Raw genomic sequence first — 18450 nt, forward strand, 5'->3', positions numbered from 1 at the left:
CAGGACCAAGGGTCTGTTCCTTAGCTTTTTCTCTCAAGGTTGGTATTCTACCACTTGAGCCACACCTCCATTTCTGGGGTTATTTTTTGTGGTGGTTGTTATTTTTCGGCTGGTTAATTGGAGATGGGAGTCTCCTGGACTTTTCTACTTGGGCCGACTTCAATCATGATCCTCAGAACTCGGCCTCCTGAGTGGCTCCGGTTACAGGTGTGACCCGCGGGCATCTGGCTAACGCTGGCCACGGTGGGTGTCGCCGGGTCTGCAGATCGGTTGGATGTTCCTGGAGAGGCCAGCCCCGCGTTCTCGCTCACGGTGTAGGCTATGAGCGAGCCTTTCCTCTCTGAGGGGGCCTCCCGACATTCCCCAGACTGGACCCTGGTGCTTTCCTATCCAGCTTGGGGTGGCGACTCACGCGGGGTCAGGTCTCTGGTCCTCCGAAGTACGGGGCCCCCACTGTGACACGGCGCCGTCGGTGTAAACCAGGGCAGCCTCTGTAGCACGCACGGCCCAGCTCCTGGAGCCCGGCCTGTCCGTCTGCAGTGTGGCCGGGACAGGAAGTCAGTGTAGACTTGGGTTGGGATGCACACAGACCGTCATGTCTCTGGGTGGATCGGGGCTGCCCTGGGCCTTCTCCCTCAGAGGGAGGCAAAGATCCTATTTGTCAGGTCAAAGGCTCAGCCCCAGGTGCTGCGATCTGCTCCAGGAAAAGCACCAAAGCTGTCCCCTGCTCCTCTGGGCCTGCCGTGCTCAGCTGGCCTCTGGCGACGGAGCCGCCGCCGTTCTCTTTATCACTGGGGGGGGGGGGTTTGAGATGCTCCCCCCCTCTCCCCCCAATCCTTCAGGTGACAAGCATGGCACTGCCGTCTGCCGTCCCCCAGGATGGGACACGGAGACTCACTCTCCTGGCCTGATCAGCGGCTGCCATTCGCCCTGTCGCGGGGGGGGGGGGGGCTGTGTGGCCGCTGGGCAGTGTGTGTGTACAACAGGGCCCTCCCCACGGCCCCGGCGGTGAGGACGCCCGGCACGGACTCTAAGTGATGCCAGTGTCACGTGGATGTCACACACACACCGGGGAGAGAGTGTCCTCTGGGTTTCCTGGCAGAGAGGGGTCTCTGGGTGAATAGTCCAGCCTTTGGGCCGCTCTGCCCACGCCTGCCCAGGCCAACGGAACCCGTGTCCCTCGCTCAGTGTCAGCTCCAGCCCTCTGCCCCCCCCAGCTCCCCTGGGGGCCGGTCACCATGCTCTTCCAGAGTAAGCGAGTGTCCCCTGTGCTCTGTCCGGATCCTGTGGGGGCAGTTCGGGTGTAGTCCCTTCTCCAGAAGCTTCCGGATGGGGTGAGGATCTGATTTGATCCAAGCTGTTGGTCTAGTGTCCGGGAGAGGCGGCCAGAGCCCTAGGGGTGTCTGCAGGTGGGGAGAAGTTCCCTGCCTCGTTTCGGCCACCCCTAACGGGAAAGAACGACCCCTTCCCAGGCCCAGAAGATTCAGGGCAATCTGGGAGCTCACGTTTTTCCCAGTGTCTTGACTTGAACTCCTACACCCCGAGTTCTCCCGGCCCAACTCTGTCCTGGGCCTAGGAGGCCCAGCAGGGATAAGAAGTCAGCCTCCTCTGTTTTCTTCCTTCCGCGTTTCTGTCCTCCAGCTGTAAGGGGTGAGTGTTTCCTCATGGCCCACCCTGCTGGCCTTCTGGCTCAGCTCTGAAGCAGTGATTTGGTGGGGATGCCCCCCCGCACCCCGCTCCGCCATCTTTCTCTAGTGCGTTGGCTTCTGTGGCGCTTTGCAGCTCAGCTCCCGCGTTTTCTCAGCCATCCCCGACTCCCCTGAGGTCCTGGCTTCAGGAGCATTTCTCCCACTCGTGTCCTGGCTGGGCACTCACTGGTCAGCTTCCTGGAGATGTTTTTGGGGCCCGTAAACAGCTGCTCGCGTTCCCAAGCCCGTTTTGTTTGCTTATATCAGTACTGAGGCTTGGATTCAGGGCCTGGGCACTGTCCCTGAGCTTCTTTTTTTTTTTTGTACAAGGTTGGTGTTCTTCCACTTGAGCCATACTTCTGTTTTTGGCTTTTTGGTAGTTGACTGGAGGTAAGAGTCGCAGGGACTTTCCTGCTTAGGTTGGCTTTGAACCGTGATCCTCAGATCTCAGCCTCGTAAGTAGCTGGGATGACGGGCGTGAGCCGTGGGTCCCCAGCTCTGGGCCCCTTCTGGAATCTCCTGAGGACTTCTCGTAGGCGCAGGACCAGGCTTCTGGGGGCCGGGGGGCGGGGGCGGGGGCGCCTTGACCCGTCCATAGGCGCTCTGCGGCCAGCTGGTCCCCCGGTGTGCCCGGGTCCCACTTCCCCTCCTCCGCAGGTGTGGAACCAGAACGGCAAGAGCCCCTCCATCACCTTCGAGTACACGCTGCTGCAGCCCCCCCACGCGCGCCGCCGGCCGCCCGTCTACTACAGCTTCTCCGAGCCCGCCTCCGAGAGCACCGAGGAGAGCCAGGAGCTGGACGGCGCCCCGCTGCTGGGCTTCGTGCGGCACAACGGCTCGCGGTACGGCCAGGCCTCCGTGGGGCGGCTGAACCTGGACAGCCGGCTCTTCGGACCCCAGGGCCCCAAGGTGGAGCCGGGCCCGGCCCGGGGCCAGGAGACCAACGAGGTGTGCGAGCCGGCCGGCGGCGGAGCCTGCGAGGGGCCCCCCAGGAGCAAGGGCTTTCGAGGTGACTGAGAGCGACGAGGGGGCGGGGGGGGTGACTTGAGGGGCTTTCAGTCCCCTTGGAAGTTGGCAGGAGAGGCCAAGGTGGGCCGGGTGCTGGCTGAGATGTTCACGTGAGCCTTTGCGTCGGTGGGAGGCTCGTTCTAGAATCACGCACGCAGATCACCTCGGGCGCCTTGGCATACCCGAGCCCATGGTGGTTGTTTTTTTTTTTTAAATGTCTTCTTTCTTCTTGCCTGAGCCAATTTACAGGCTATGTGACAGTTGTTCGGCTCTATCGTGTAGGGACTAAGAACGAGAAAAACGTCCACGTCTTCTGGACAGAGGCAAAGGTGTTTCCAAATATTAGCGATCCTGAAATCACTGGATCGGAGGAGGCAGAGCTGACTGTCAACGGCTCTCAGAGCCTGACGGAGGAGCCCCCTCCATCCTGGAGACCTGACTCCAGCCCGGCTTCCCCATGGTGCCCTGGGGGAGCACCGGGCCTGCTGGGCCCAGAACTGGGGGCGCCGGGACGGCCGAAAACCCAGCTCTCTCCCCTCCTCTACCTGGGGTTTTCACACAGACCGCTCCTTGGTGTGTGTATGTGCATGGGTGCGTGCGTGCGCGCGTGTGCGTGTGCTTGTGCGTGTGCGTGCATGTCTCCTCTCACGTAGGGAGCACTTTAAGTCTGGAATGATTTAATTTCAGGATCCATCACTAATCATGCCTTACAGGAGCCTCTTTCCAAACAAGTCACACATACTCTGACACTCTAGGTAACGGGGACTTGCAGTGCATGCGTGCGTGCGTGCGTGCGTGCGAGGAGGCGCTTCTCCGTTCCCCTCGCCTTTCCCTCCCAGGGAGGCCAGTGTCTCTTCGTCTTCTCGCTTCGTGATTGGTGTATTAGGTGGAGGACTCCCAGAGGAGGCAAACGCCCGTGGCCGTCGCCACTTGGGGTCGAGCCGTGTGTCTCTCTCTGCAGACCACAACGCCACCGGGGCAGCTCTCTCAGGGGACAAAGATGACGGAGAGGTAGATGCCCGTGTCACCTCCCAGGAGTCTCTCTCGGCCAATGCCATCTCCGCCCAGCTCTCCGGCCCGGGGTCTGACTCGAAGGAGTTCGCCCTCAACGAGACCGTCAACAGCATTTTTGCCCAGGGCGCCCCCAGGAGCCCTCTGGCCGAGAGCCTCTCCGTGGATTACGAGGAGAGCGAGGGGGCTGCCGCGTACTTCCTCAATGGATCCCATCTGGAGCTGAGCAGCGACAGGGTCACCAACGGCTCGTCGGAGGCTCCGTTCCCCAACGGCAGCGCCAGCCTCCCTGCCGTGGCTGGGAACAGGACTCACAAGGCCAGGTAGGAGAGCCTTTCCCCTGCCCCGGGCGGGACTGGCTCACTACAGGGGAGGGAGCCCCAGGCCAGTGAGGGCCCCCCACCCCCCCGGCCGCCCTGTGACTAGGCCAGGGCGGGCCGCAGCGTCTTTCCTGCACGTCGGGTCCGTGGGCCGAGGGAGTCCGTCAGCTGCGGCTTCCGGTCATGGTTCTGGTTGGTTCGGGAGACGGCCGGCTGACGGTTCTGGGCGCGCCTCGTGACCCAGGCCTGGGCTTCCCATCTTCTGTGCATGGGTCATGGAATAGTCACTCTCGGCTTTAGGCTACTGAGGTCTTGGGGACAGAGAACGAGGCTAACCGGCACCTCAAGTTCACCGCGTGGAAGGATTGGGGGTCCTGGGACTCTCAGCCTGAACAGTCATTGAATGCATGGCTGTGACGGCACCTGGTGACCCTCCCCCCCCCCCCCCCGTGACTCCTCAAACATGGGCCACCAGCCTGTGCCCCAGCCAGAGGGAAGGGCAGGAGCCCAGAGCTCCAGGGCTTCATCGCCGCAGGGGGCTCGGGGTCAGGAACAGCTGGGATGGGTCTGTGGAAGTTCGGCAGGGCCCCGCCCCAGCTGGAGGACGCCTGGACGGTCAGGGGTAGGCCAGGAGAGGATAGAGGACCACACCCACTGGGCCAGGGGTTCTGGGGGGCAGCGGACCCTACCCTGCTGGGTCAGTACTGTAGGATGATTCCTGGGGGGTAATGCCCCAGGCGGAAGGGGGCTCCCCTCCAGGCTCCACTGGGTTTGAGTTGGGCAGTCATTGACCTCATGGCTGTCATTCCCCCCCAGAACTGCAGGTGGACAGTTGGGCCAAGCTTGGTAGCTTCTGGTTGGGGCGGGGGGGTTCAGGCGAGGAAAGCCGGCTAGCCTCTGTTTTGTTTCTGTGAAGCCCTTTGACCTTGAGCACTGGTGAATCCTAGCCAGGGCAAGGAGCGTGTGAGTGCTTGGGGGTGCGGGCGACTGGGGGTCCCTTCTGAGGCAATGGCGTTTGGGCCTCGTTACCCACCCCTGAGGCCCAAGAGTGGCCCAAGGAGGCAGGAAGCCCAGGTTCATCTCCAACTGCCCTCCGGAGCCCAGGTCCCAGAGAGCTGGGCGCACCCCGGGCATGGCTAGCGAGGTCCGGAGGGGGTTCTTCCCGTCCCTCGGGATGGCTGCCCACTCTCACCGTAGCACGCGCGGAGCTCGTGAGGGCTGAAGCCTCTGCCGGGGAGACCTGGGGTCCGTCCCAGGCTCTGCTGTGCGCGCGCGCGTGTGTGTGTGCGTGTGTGTGTGTGTGTGTGTAAGCGTGCGTGAGTGTGCTGAGCTCCAGAAAGAACACGGGGGGGGGGGGGAGACTTTCTAGGACCTGTAACCCGGACAGCAAAGGCACCAAGTATCCGGTGTGCTGCATGGGTTTGGGGGGGGGGGCGACACTGAACATGGGTTCAGTGTACGGCATGGGGTCCGCGGGTGGCTGCACTCACGGTACAGTGGAAAGGCAGTTCACCCAGTGGGAGCCGGACCCATCTCCATCCTTCCGCGGGCCTCAGTTTCCCCGCTGTCAGCAGCAGGGCTGGTCAGAGGCCTGCCCGTCAGCTCAGACACACCGGTGTTCAAATCCTCTAGCCCACCTTCGGAAGCGTCTCTCCTGCCCGGCAGCCCCGTGGTCCCTGCCCCTCTCCCAGCCCCCCAGGACCAACCGGATGCCTAGGTGGTGTTGATCAAGCCGTTGGTCAACACCCAGAAGGGGCCTGAGTCCCTGAGTCGGGAGAAGCAGCTAGGCTGCCATCAAAGGGTGCTGCCGGTGGGAACCCAAAGATGGTCTGGGGAGATAAAGGGTTGAGGGGGGGCCTCGGGGGGGAAGCGACCAGGCCAAAATAGCCCCGTCGCGGCCGGTTGTCCAAACACAGGAAGTCGCGTCTGCTCGGGGGAGCGGGCGGAATCAAAGGGGCGGCCCGGAGCGGAAGGGTTATTTTCATCTTCTCAGAAACGCGGCCCGCAGACAATCAAGGGAGGGGCCGTCACCGGGCTGGACTTTGGGGACAAGCGTCTGAGACACAGAGGCGCAGGGCCCTTTCAGAAGCCGTGGGGTGGGGGGGGGGTGGGAGGGGGTGGTGGGGGGGAGGGGGGGAGGAAAACATTTCTGGCTCATGTATAAACAAACGTGGTCACTGCGGAGCGTCGGTAGCCCGGGGGATTTCGGGAGTCCAGCACTGGGCAAGACCCCAGGGGCAGCGGCCCCGGCGGCGGAGGGGGGGACGGAGGGAGGGATGGAGGGGCACGGGTGTGGGGGGGTGCCCGGGGTGTTTTGCCTACTGGAGCTCCTTCCAAGAAGGGAACCTGTTAGGCTCTGTACTGTTGTGTAAATAGAAGCAGGACTTTATTCCAGAGTAACATATGCTTCGGCCCACGCTCCACACGTACCGGCGCGAGTGCGTGTGTGTGTGTGTGTGTGTGTGCGTGTGTGTGCACGCACACACGGGAGCACAAGCGTGCCTGCACTCAGCCTCTCCAGAAATAAAATCCACAGGGTTATTTTGAACCCAGTGGCTCTCCTGAGTCAGGGATGAGTCACCCAGCCTGCCGGCCCTGGGGGTGTGTAATTAGATAAAGATGGCGGGTGGAGGGCACGGGTGGGCTCTATCCTTCTGTTTTTGTTCTTGGGGTGTGGGTGGTAGATGGGGGGGGGGTGGACCCAGTCAGCAAGGCTCAGTGCTTTCTGGATCAAGCGTGAAGGACCTGTTTGTAGGGTTCTTCCTGCCCTGGGCCCCACTGGGACGCTGTGTGTTTCCGAGATGACCGACAATTCCCATCTGAAAGTCTCCGTTTGTCCCTGGGAAGCAGGGAGAGGCTTCCCTTCCCCGAGCCAAGAGGACTCCGAGTCTGAAGTCCCCAGGAAGAGGGGACCCAGCCCTCTCCCTCTCCCCCCTCCCCCAGCCCCCCTCTTCCTCCCTCTTTTCTGCCACCCCCTTGGTTCCTCCACAGAAGGAACCAGAAAGTACTTTAGAATGGAGCACCCTACCAGGCGTGCAGGACCCGAGGCCTGGGGCCTGAGGACAGGGACTGGCCCAGGTTAACGTTCCGAGAAGGGGACGGGTAGAGGCGCCATCCTCTTTGGCCGGCCCTGGGGCTTCCCAGGGGCTGGGTGGTGTGGATGGCCGAGTGTCGGGGGAAGGCCCGGCCTGTGGGGGCTGCTGTCGCCTGGGCCGGCGCTCCTCCCCCCGCGTCTTCAGCTCTGGTGGGGGCAGGGTCCCCGCGGGCTGTGGTTTGTCTTAGAGCAGACGCGCCGGGCAGGCCCGAGGGAGCGGCCCCTTAGCTTCTCCCCTTCCCCACGGAGTCCCGAGCGCTGCTGCGTGGTGGGTGCCTAGCTGGACCCCAAGGTGCCTCTTGTCGCCCCGTGAGCGGGTGTAGACCGGGCTGACCTGAGCGTCCCCACGGGCTGAGGCTGTCTGCAGCTCACAGGGTTAGTTCCACTCATTGGAGGCTGGGTGTCCCCCCCCCCCCCCCCGTTCAATCAGAATCCCAGCTGAAGGAGGCAGGAGGGAAGGCTTCTGGAAGAGTCTCAGCCGCTGAGCGCCTTTGAGGTTCGGGGACTAGGAAGGACGAGCCCCTGGGTGTGGAGACTCTGGAGGCCCGCCGCCCCCTCCCCTCCCTGACCCTCCCCTCATGCCCCCCCCCCACACCTCCCTTTTCAGGACCAGGCCCAAGGCGCGCAAGCAAGGCGTCAGTCCGGCCGACATGTACCGGTGGAAACTCTCGTCCCAGGAGCCCTGCAGCGCCACCTGCACCACAGGTACGGTTCTGGGGGCCCACGGGGGCTCCTGCCTAGCATCCCAGGGCCTCGGGAGGCTGAGGTCCGAGCATGCAAAGCCGACCCGGGCAGACATAGCTGAGAGATTATTTCCAAGTCACCAGCAAGGCAGCCAGACATGAGAAGGACAAGCAAGAGTGTGAGGAGGCCCTGCCTTGAGGCTCCGGGGCATCTGTCGGGGTCCTAGCCCACCCGGGGGGCTTCCTTCCTTCCTGGGAGTTTCACTGCAGCACCACGCAAGCCCAGCGGTCGCCCCGACCCGGCTTCTTCCCGGCCGGCCTCTGGGCGGTTTGGCCAGAGCCCCGGGGAGGCTGGGGTGGACGCGCTCTGGACTCCTCCCGCCGTCCTGGCGCCCCCGTGGGTGCTGGGACTGTGGAAACGGTCTGAGAGCATCTTCTGGACGTCACTGGCTGGGGGAATGGTGTCACTTGAGGCACCTCCCCGGGGGGGGCGGTGCCTGGGGGGCGCGGAGCCCCATGGACATGCCCAGGGTGGACGAGATGACGTCTCCACGCCATCGCTTCCTGGAGTGTGGACAGCGACCGGGAGAGGGCTCTGGCTCTCTGGGGCCCGGTCTTCAGAGCAGGGCAGCTGGCAGGGCCCTGGGCGGCTTCCCACGCTGGGCTCCAGGCCCACTCTAGTTCAAGAGGAGAGAGCGCGTGGCTAAGGAGATTCTAGAAGCTTAGTTCCCCAGACCTACTGAAGAGGCGTCCAGAAAGTGGACGTTCAGGTTCTCACATCCTCTTTGGAGGGTTCTGGAAGGCGGTGAGCAAGGGAGGCCTGAGGCGTCTGGTTCCCTCACCGAGGGAGCTTGAATCGCAGCGTCTGAACCCCCACTTCCTGAGGAAGAGGCGAGTCACCGGGCCCCAGGGGAGCATGGACAGGCCCCAGCTTGGTACACGCACCTCCCTGGGCCCCAGAGCTGGTGTCTGTGGGGCCTGGAACATTCCAGGTAGACCTAGCCAGGAAACCACCGCCCCCTCAGAGCCGGCAGAAGACTGGTGCTGTCGGGAGAGGAGCTGGGCATGGCAGCCGGGCTTCTCCTTCATAGAAAGGAAGCCCCGTGGGAGGCTGGCACCCAGCTCGGCTGATCCGTCCAGGCCCCGGCTTGGAGAGGCAGCAGCCATGGGTGCTCAGACACCCCGAAGATAGAGACAGCGATCCCCTTGGGGGCACTGGCATCCCCAAGAAACCAGCCTCTTCTTCTCCTTGTCCTTGTCCTCCTGCTCCCTCCTTCTCCTTCTCCTCCCTTTCTCCTCCTCCTCCGCTCTCTCTCTCACACACACCACCAATATCACCACCATCACCACCACCACCACCACCACCACCACCATCACCACCATCACCACCACCACCACCACCACCACCATCACCACCACCATCACCATCATCACCACCACCATCACCACACCATCACCACCACCACCACCACCACCACCATCACCATCGCCATCACCATCATCATCATCACCACACACCACCACCACCACCACCACCATCATCACCATCACCATCATCATCATCACCACCATCACCATCACCATCATCATCATCACCACACACCACCACCACCACCACCACCATCATCACCATCACCATCATCATCATCACCACCATCACCATCACCATCATCATCATCACCACACACCACCACCACCACCACCACCATCATCACCATCACCATCATCATCATCACCACACACCACCACCACCATCACCATTACCATCATCATCACCACCACCACTACCACTACCATCACCACCATCACCACCATTACCACCACCACTACCATAATCACCACCACTACCACTACCATCACCACCATCACCACCATTACCACCACCACTACCATAATCACCACCACTACCATCATCATCACCATCACCACCACCATCACCACCACCACCATAATCACACACCACACACCACCATTACCACCACCACCACCACCACCACCATCACCATCACCACCGTCACCATCACCACCATCACCGCCATCACCACCATTACCACCACCACCACCCAGCACCAACAGCCCCTTGTGGTTTCTCTCATGTCAACAACCCTTCTGAATCCCCCTGGCTCTTTGGGGAGTGTGCCCATCAGACACCCGGATGTAGGTAGGAAGCCAAGGAAGTCAGGAGACAGGGTGTAGTCCAGGAATCTACGTGGTTAGGTGGAGGCTAGCCCTTTGCCTTCTGTCCCCCTTATGGGATTTCTAGAGTCCTGGGGAGCCCAGGAAGATGGACACACCCTGCCCTGATGAACGGTAGAGCTAGGGGATGTTAGCTGACATGGGGAGGCTGGGAGCTCCTCTGTGGTGGAGGGGGGCTGTTGGAGGTGTACCAGGACACCTGGCTCTGTTTGCGCTTTACCTCTTTAAAGACTGATTCCAGTTTCTGTTGAGCCCAGGGCTGGTGACAGGTGAATCGGGTGGCAGGCCTGGGCTGGATGGGGGATGGAGGAGAGGTCAGATCCAGGGACTGGCAGGGAGAGAGGCCTATAGCACTACCCCACCACGGGCCAAACTGGCACCTCCACCCTCCCGAGCGAGAGAGAGAGCAGGGCTCGGAGAGGCCTTGCTGCGATTCACCCCAGCTCAGGAGGCTGGCCCGCCGGCCTCCAGGCGTCTCTGCTAACCACCAGGCTCACAGCCTCTTCCCTGAACCCAGGGGTCATGTCCGCATATGCCATGTGTGTCCGATACGACGGCGTTGAGGTGGAGGACAGCTACTGCGATGCCCTGACCCGCCCTGAGCCCGTCCACGAGTTCTGTGTCGGGAGGGAGTGCCAGCCAAGGTACCGGCCCCTGATCACCCAGCGGGTGGGGGTGGGGGAGAATGGAGGGGGGGGTCCGTGCATGCGCGTGTGTGTATGGACAGGGGGCAGTGCCCATAGCTTTCTGTCATGGATTTAGAAGCCCCCCGAATTACTCTATATCACCCCCAAGATTGACTTGGTACAACTAGGGCCTTTATAAGCTAACAGGATTAGTCCTGAACTTACAGGACTGGCTGTCTCTCAGACGTCTGCCGAACCCCATCTTTCTAGACCCCAGGCCTCTTGCCTCCCCAGACCCTAGCAGTGGCCATCGGGCCAAAGCCGTGCTGTCAGCCTCCCTGCGGGCAGCTACAAGCTGGCTTCTTCTTGTGGGCTGTGTCGCAGGCCATCTGCTCTCTTCTGGGATGGGCGGAACATCCTTCCCCTGGGCTAGTTTGCCCCCCCCACCCCCCGCACCCCGCAGGCCTTGGCCTTCTCATTCTAAGCCCGTCTTCCCAGAGGAGTGGGGGGCGGGTCTCCTGTGTCAACCTGCCCAGCCTGGCCCAGGCGCAGGGCTGGGGTCTTCCCGGCTCCCTGGTGGCCCACAGAACCGGACCTGAGCCTTTGGTTCGGTTCTACCGCGGCCCCGGAGGAATCCCAGTCCTGGTGGGGGGGACATAGCCGCCCGTGTGTGACCCCGCAGGGCGCGGCAGGGCTCGGGAGGCTGGTGTGTGTGCCCGAAGGGCTATGGCAGGTGCGGTGGGATGAGGCAAGAGGCCTAGAGGTGGCTTGGGCTCTGGGGTGGAGACGCCCTGGGGTGATGACAGCCGGGGCGGGAGCGGAGGGGCCCGCCGGGGGTCTCTGAGCGCGCCGCCCGCCCCGAGCAGGTGGGAGACGAGCAGCTGGAGCGAGTGCTCGCGCACCTGCGGCGAGGGCTACCAGGTGCGCATCGTGCGCTGCTGGAAGATGCTGTCCCCCGGCTTCGACAGCTCCGTGTACAGCGACCTGTGCGAGGCCGCCGAGGCCGTGCGGCCCGAGGAGCGCAAGACCTGCCGCAACCCGGCCTGCGGGCCCCAGTGGGAGATGTCCGAGTGGTCCGAGGTGAGTGCGGGGGGCAGGGACAGGGGGCGCCTCCGCCACCCCGGGGGTGCGCGCGGGGACCCCACCGCACGCCCGCCCTCACCCCCGCTTCCTTCCAGTGCACGGCCAAGTGCGGGGAGCGCAGCGTGGTGACCAGGGACATCCGCTGCTCGGAGAAGGAGGCGCTGTGCGACCCCAGCACCAGGCCCGTCGGGGAGAGGAACTGCACCGGGCCCCCCTGCGACCGCCAGTGGACCGTGTCGGACTGGGGGCCGGTGAGGGCGGGGCCGCGGGGCGCGGGGCGGGGCCGCGGGGCGTGGGGCGGGGCCGCGGGGCGTGGGGCGGGGCCGCGGGGCGGGGCCTCGGGGCGGGGGGCGGGGCCTCGGGGCGGGGGGCAGGGTGCGGTGGCGCTGGGGGGGGCGTGGGGCGGGGCCGCGGGCGTGGGGCGGGGCGGTGGGGCGGGGCCGCGGGGCGTGGGGCGGGGCCGCGGGTGGGGGCGGGGCCTCGGGGCGCAGGGCAGGGGGCGGGTCCGCGGGGCGGGGCGCGGGGCAGGGGGGCGGGGCGCGGGGCAGAGGCCCCTGAGGGACCATGGGCTCTGCCTTGCTGGGTCTTAGTTTTCCCAAAGGTGTGAGGGAGGGAGTTGCGCTTCTCTCCTGCTGTGATGAGACATCAACGCCCCCTCCCCCATCCAAACACGGTCTCTTCCCCTTCCTCTTCCCCTTCCCCTCCTCCCCCTCCCCCTCCCCCTTCCCCTCCCCCTTCCTCGACTTCGCAGCCTCTGGGTCTTCCTTGTGTCTTTTGTCCCTGTCCTGTCCCTCGCTTTTTCCTCTGTCTCTATGCCTGCTTCTCTCTCTCTCTCTCTCTCGCTCTCTCTCTCGCTCTCTCTCTGTCACTGTCTTTCCTTGTCTCTGCCTCTCTGTGTCTCTGTCCCTCTTTCTGAGTCTGTCCTTATCTCTGCCAGATCTCTCTTTCCGTCTCTGTGTCTGGCTTTGTCTCGGCCTCTCTCTGTCTCTGTGTCTCTGTGTCTGGCTTTGTCTCTGTCTCGCTCCTTGTCTTGTTTGTCTCCGTGTCTCCTCTTGCTCCTTGTCTGTCTCTGTGTCTCCTTGTCTGTCTCTGTGTCTCACTCCTTGTTTGTCTCTGTCTCCGTGTCTGGCTTTGTCTCTGTGTCTCGCTCCTTGTTTGTCTCTGTGTCTCTGTGTCTGGCTTTGTCTCTGTGTCTCCTCTTGCTCCTTATTTGTCTCTGTCTCTCTGTGTCTGGCTCTGTCTGTGTGTCTCGCTCCTTGTCTTGTTTGTCTCTGTGTCTCTGTGTCTCCTCTTGCTCCTTATTTGTCTCTGTGTCTCGCTCCCCGTCTGTCTCCGTCTCTCTTTGTCTTGGTCTCTCTGGCGGCTCCTTGTTTGTCTCTATCTGCTCCGCCGCTGGCTGAGGTCACTTCCACCGGGGGGTGGGGGTGGGGGGCGGGGGGGCGTGTGTGACCTTTGGAGCTGTGCTTTTCTCTGTGTGTGTTTTGCATTGGGCATGTTATTTCTGTAATTAGAACAGAAAATGTTATTTAAAAAGTGGTTACTATGGCAACCGCTTCCCCATGCTGCCCGGGGAGCTGCTGTTGCTCTCTCCTGGGGATGACGTGGATGGGGGGGGGTGTGTGCGTGTGAAGGGGGTCCCCCTAACTCTGCGCCCCCCTCCCCCAGTGCAGTGGAAGCTGCGGCCAGGGCCGCACCATCAGACACGTGTACTGTAAGACCAGCGACGGGCGTGTGGTGCCCGAGTCGCAGTGCCAGGCGGAGACGAAGCCGCTGGCCATCCACCCCTGCGGGGACCGGAACTGCCCGGCGCACTGGCTGGCACAGGACTGGGAGCGGGTGAGTGAGTGTCCGGGACGGAGCGTGAGCGGCACCCGAGTGAGAGCCAGGCCGAGGGCAGCTCTGCACCGGGCACGGCAAGGAACCCGTTCCAAGCGACGCGGCACGGTCCACTCAACGCACCTTGAAATGCACAAACCCAAACAGGCAGAAAAGTCCCTGGCCACCCCCTAACTCTAACAGGCGCTGAGCTGCCCGGGGCGCGGCCTGCAGAGCTGGCGATGTCTCCCCCGGGCACAGGACTCAGCACCCGGGACCGTGGATGCCGGGGCCTTGGTTCCCGGCCCGGCCCGTGGGACGGGCCAGTTATCATGAACAAGGTGTTTTCATCACGCTCACCAGCACTGACCCGCTTCGGGTGAAAACGAATTGCTCCCAAACATTTGTTTCAGGCACATTGCTGTTAACCAGGTCACCCTCGGCCAAATTGCCATTCGCCAATTTGTTTCAAAACAGATGGCTTGGGCGACGTTGCTGCTGATCGGCGCTGTTCCAGGCCAAACGCCTGTGGAATCAGCCAGTTCTCAGCCCATGGCCAATGGATCTGTTGCTTTTCACCCCAGTGCTATTGGCCACACTGTTATCCCTCGAAGTGACAGCGCCAGGCTGGGGCGGGGTGGGGGGTGGTGGGCAGAGTCCTTCCGGCCTGTAGCACCTCCTGACGCCCATCTGCCCCCCCTCCCCAGTGCAACACCACCTGCGGGCGGGGTGTGAAGAAGCGGCTGGTTCTCTGCATGGAGGTAGCCAACGGGAAACCCCAGACCCGCAATGGTCCCGAGTGCGGGCTGGCCAGAAAGCCCCCCGAGGAGAGCACCTGCTTCGAGAGGCCCTGCTTCAAGTGGTATACCAGCCCCTGGTCAGAGGTGAGCTTCCGCAGCCCCCCTCCCAGGCTGCCTCTAGCTAGGCCTGAGATCGGCCCCCACCCCCGCCCCTCCCCTCCCCCCCGGCCCTAGACAGAATGCCGGAGCGGATGCTCTGCCACTTGAACACCCAAAGAGTGCTTTGGTTAGGTTTTTCTTTGGGCTTCTTTTTTTTTTTTTTTGGCCAGTCCTGGGCCTTGGACTGTCCCTGGCTTCTTCCCACTCAAGGCTAGCACTCTGCCACTTGAGCCACAGCGCCGCTTCTGGCCGTTTTCTGTATATGTGGTGCTGGGGAATCGAACCTAGGGCCTCGTGTATCCGAGGCAGGCACTCTTGCCACTAGGCTATATCCCCAGCCCCTTCTTTGGGCTTCTTGATATGCTTACATCTTGATGCTACTGTACTGCAGGCCTCAGATTGCCCGTTAAAGGGAAGACAGAGGGGCCCTGGGGCTGGGGGGGGGGGGCGGGGAGGAGGGGCCTGGGACTGGGCATTGCAGGTTAGTGGTGGGGCGGGGGCCTTGGATCAGGACAAAGGGCACTGTAGCAGCTCCTCAGCGCAAGCTTGGCCCCTGCTCTGTTCTGTGGGCGCCTTGGCCCCAGGACCTCCGGGCTCGGGACCCTGGCGTACGCAGTGCGTGGGATTCGAGGCGCGGAGGCTTCGCCTCTTTGCAGACAAGAGCCGGGCCTGAGTGGACAGCGTGGGCCCAGCACCCGCCCGCATGAGGCCACTTTCTTCTCCCCCGTACCCCAAGAAGGGACTGGGTTCCCATTTCTCAAAGAACGCACTGAAGTTCAGGGCACATCCCACCGTCCGGGGGGCTGTAGGGACTGGGGGTGTATTGAACCTGGGAGCCTCAAGGAGACCTGGAGAGGTCCAAGACAAGCCCCCAAAGCCCAGTGCAGGGAGCCTCAAGGGTGAGAAGCCTCAATTCACAGGCCGGGTGCCAGGTGTCGGGCCCCAGCTGCTCCCTGGCCACTGAAGCAGAGCCATTGCGCCTGCCTTGCCGCCCTGCCCTCCATCTCCCCCCGCCCCCCTCCCCCGGGAGACCGCTGCTGAGCTCCGGGGCTTTGCAGCCCCCAGGCCTCCCGGCCCGGAGGGGCAGTGGTGTCTGACCACTCACGGAGTCTGGAGAGCAGGGGTCCCTCGGCCAGGTGGTGACCCCGGGGTCGAGCTTCCGAGGACGTGGGTGTCCACACCAGTCATCCACCACTTAGGGACAGTAGAGCCAGTGTCAGAGGGGCCCTGGTGCCCAGCCCCTTCGGGCCCCTGGTCTTGGCCACTGGGGCGGGTGGGTGTCCAGACCCCAAACCTGAAAGCTCAAGGTGAGGGTGCAGACGTGAGACTGGGCCCCAGGAACACTGACCCGCACCCCCCCCCCTTGAGGGGCCACCTGCTCCATGGGCTTAGCCCTGGTCCCAGATGGCCCCAGGGGGGGGCACTCGAGTTGGGGAGCCGCCACCTGGGGGGCCTTGGCAGGAGGGGCGTGGGGTCCCTGGGGTGGGCGGCTGTCCCTGGGCTCCTCTGGACCGCTCCGCAGGCCTAGACCTGAGACGGCTGGAATCGGAGCATGTGTTGGGCAAGGAGGGGGAACCTCCCTCCCTAAGCGGCTGGGGAAACTGAGGCAGGGCTGGTCTGGTCATGATGGGCCAGCCTCTTCTGGCTGGCGGGCCGGGTCCTCTCTCCCTCCCTCCCTCCCTGGTCACTTCTGCTCAGCCTCAGCCACCAGCGGTAGGTGGTGACCTGGGCTGTGGTCCGTGGGACTCCGCGCCCAGCGTCCCGGGTGGGGCGGGGTGGGGAAGGGCAAGCGCTAGAGGGTGAGCCCCCCCTCCCCTCCTCCCTCCCGCACGTGGGGGCTTCGCTCTGCAGCGGCGTGTCTTCCCCTCTCACCCCAGTGCACCAAGACGTGCGGGGTGGGCGTGCGGATGCGTGACGTGAAGTGCTACCAGGGCACCGACATCGTCCGCGGCTGCGACCCGCTGGTGAAGCCCGTCGGCCGGCAGGCCTGCGACCTGCAGCCCTGCCCCACGGAACCGCCAGGTGAGGGGTGGGGGGGGGGGCAGGCACGGAGGCTCCCGGGGCCTGGCTGCTCCCAGCTGGGAGGGAGACCCCGCAGACGCCGGGAGCCCCCGGAGAGCTCTGCTCGGGCCCGGACGCTGGCCGCCTCCGACGGGAAGGCAACTCGAGGGGCGGGGGCGGGACCTAGGGGGCCTCCGTCTAAGAGCGTGGTGCTGGACCCCGGAGCAGGGGCTGGGCAGGGTCTGTGGTTTCCTGCCCAGCAGATCAACAAGGCTCTGAGGGGCGTGCGTGTGTGCGTGCGTGTGCGTGTGTGTGTGTGCGTGTGTGCGTGTGATAAGCACGCAGAGGTGGGCGAGTTCTACTGTGTCTACTGAGCCATAACGTCTGTGGGCCTGGAGCTGTGCCGGCCTGGGGGAGGGGTGCAGGGCTCCCTTCAATCCTAGTCCCTAGCCAGGCGCTAGCGGCTCACACCTACAACCCCGGCCTCACAGAAAGCTGAGCTCTGGGGATGGGGTTCAAAGCCAGCCTGGGCAGGAAAGTCCATGAGACTCTGAACCTCCAACTGGAGCTGTTGCTCAAGTGGCAGAGTGCGAGCCTTGGACACAAAAGCCCTGGGACTGGTACAAAATAAACACCCCTGGGGCCTCACCTCTCTGAGTACACGTAGAGAATCACTTGACAAGGCCTGGGACTTCCTGGGGAAGGAGGGGGTGCGGGGACTGGGAACGGGGGGGGGGGGGGGCGGCGGAGAGCCAGAGCTGGAGACCTGGGGCAGGTGGGGGAGGGGGCTGGTGGGGGAGGGAGCGGGTGGGGGAGGGGCAGGTGGGGACAGGGAGCCCAGGTGAGGGACAGGGGGGGCAGGTGGGGGACGGGGCAGGTGGGGGAGGGGACAGGTGGGGGAGGGGGCAGGCGGGGGAATGGGAGCTGGTGGAGCCTGTGGCTCTTGCACCTGAAACGAGGCCCTGGGATCCGCCTGTCCACAGGTGCCAGCTGCTGGGGCTGCCCTGGGCGGAGGAAGCTCCTGATGTTTGGGGGGGGTCTCTGGGGTGACCTCGTTGATCTGCACCTCATCCCCCTCCGCACCGCGTCCCTTCCACAGATGACAGCTGCCAGGACCAGCCGGGCACCAACTGTGCCCTGGCCATCAAGGTGAACCTCTGCAGCCACTGGTACTACAGCAAGGCCTGCTGCCGCTCCTGCCGACCCCCCCACTCCTAGGCCCGGGACGGGGCCCCTCTTTGGACATCCTACAGGGCCCCCCCACCCCCGGCTGTGAAGATGTGACACTGAGCCTCGGCGGACGGGACGGGAGGGGACTTTGCATTCGGTGCATCTCGGCTCTGCCCTGCGGGGGGGGGGGGGGCAGAGTCCGCCAGCCCCTCCCCCGGTGAAGCCACCCTACCGCACGAGGCTGGACTTAGGGCCAGGCGGCCCCTGGGCTCTGCCCCCCGCCACCCCGGGAACCCACAGTCCAAGCTCTTCTCGGGGCGGCCAGGCCCTCCCCAGGTGACATGCCGATGGGCTGGCAAGAGGGGGAATCTCGTTCTCTTGACTCCCCTGGGGCTGGGGTGGGAGGGGACCCAGGCTGGGGGGGGGGGCCTGTGGTATTAGAGCATTCCTTCCTTCCTGGGGGATTCTCTCTTCCAGCTGCACTGCCCCCCGCCCCCCATTAGCGCTCGTGTGCCGGGAGAGGCCGTGCACTTTACGCCCAGGAAGAGCCCCCCTCCCCCCCCCCCCCGTCACGGTGTCCTTGGTCATGGACGGTGGGGCGTCCCCGTGACGCTCCCCGGTGTATTTTAATAAAGTGGTCGTATTTATGGCGGCGCTGTGGGACCTCCGTTGCTCCTGGCGGACGGCTTGGAGACCCGGGGGGGTGGGCCAGGCTGGCAGACCCTGGGCTCCGCGGTGGGCTTGACGGGGGAGGGGACCTCGGGGGAGGGGCTCTGGGACCTGGGGGTGGCGCTGGAGTGGGTCTGGGGTCGCACACGGGTCCTTGAGGAGACGCCACAGAAGCTGAGCCTGAGCT

General features: G+C 64.0%; 1 protein-coding gene across 1 annotated transcript in view; it reads left to right on the plus strand.

The window, feature by feature from the left end:
• Window positions 1-17748, plus strand: part of Adamtsl2 (ADAMTS like 2) — a 29334-nt gene extending 11586 nt beyond the window's left edge. The window contains 10 exon segments of the mRNA XM_048345762.1: window positions 2346-2697; window positions 3658-4030; window positions 7729-7826; window positions 10518-10644; window positions 11493-11706; window positions 11805-11960; window positions 13375-13545; window positions 14232-14408; window positions 16301-16445; window positions 17524-17748. Coding sequence (XP_048201719.1) covers window positions 2346-2697; window positions 3658-4030; window positions 7729-7826; window positions 10518-10644; window positions 11493-11706; window positions 11805-11960; window positions 13375-13545; window positions 14232-14408; window positions 16301-16445; window positions 17524-17642 — 1932 coding nt within the window. The 3' untranslated portion in view covers window positions 17643-17748.
• The last annotated feature ends 702 nt before the right edge of the window (window positions 17749-18450 follow it).

Source organism: Perognathus longimembris, chromosome 1 (genome assembly GCF_023159225.1).
Source record: "Perognathus longimembris pacificus isolate PPM17 chromosome 1, ASM2315922v1, whole genome shotgun sequence".
NCBI classification, from domain to species: Eukaryota; Metazoa; Chordata; class Mammalia; order Rodentia; family Heteromyidae; genus Perognathus; species Perognathus longimembris.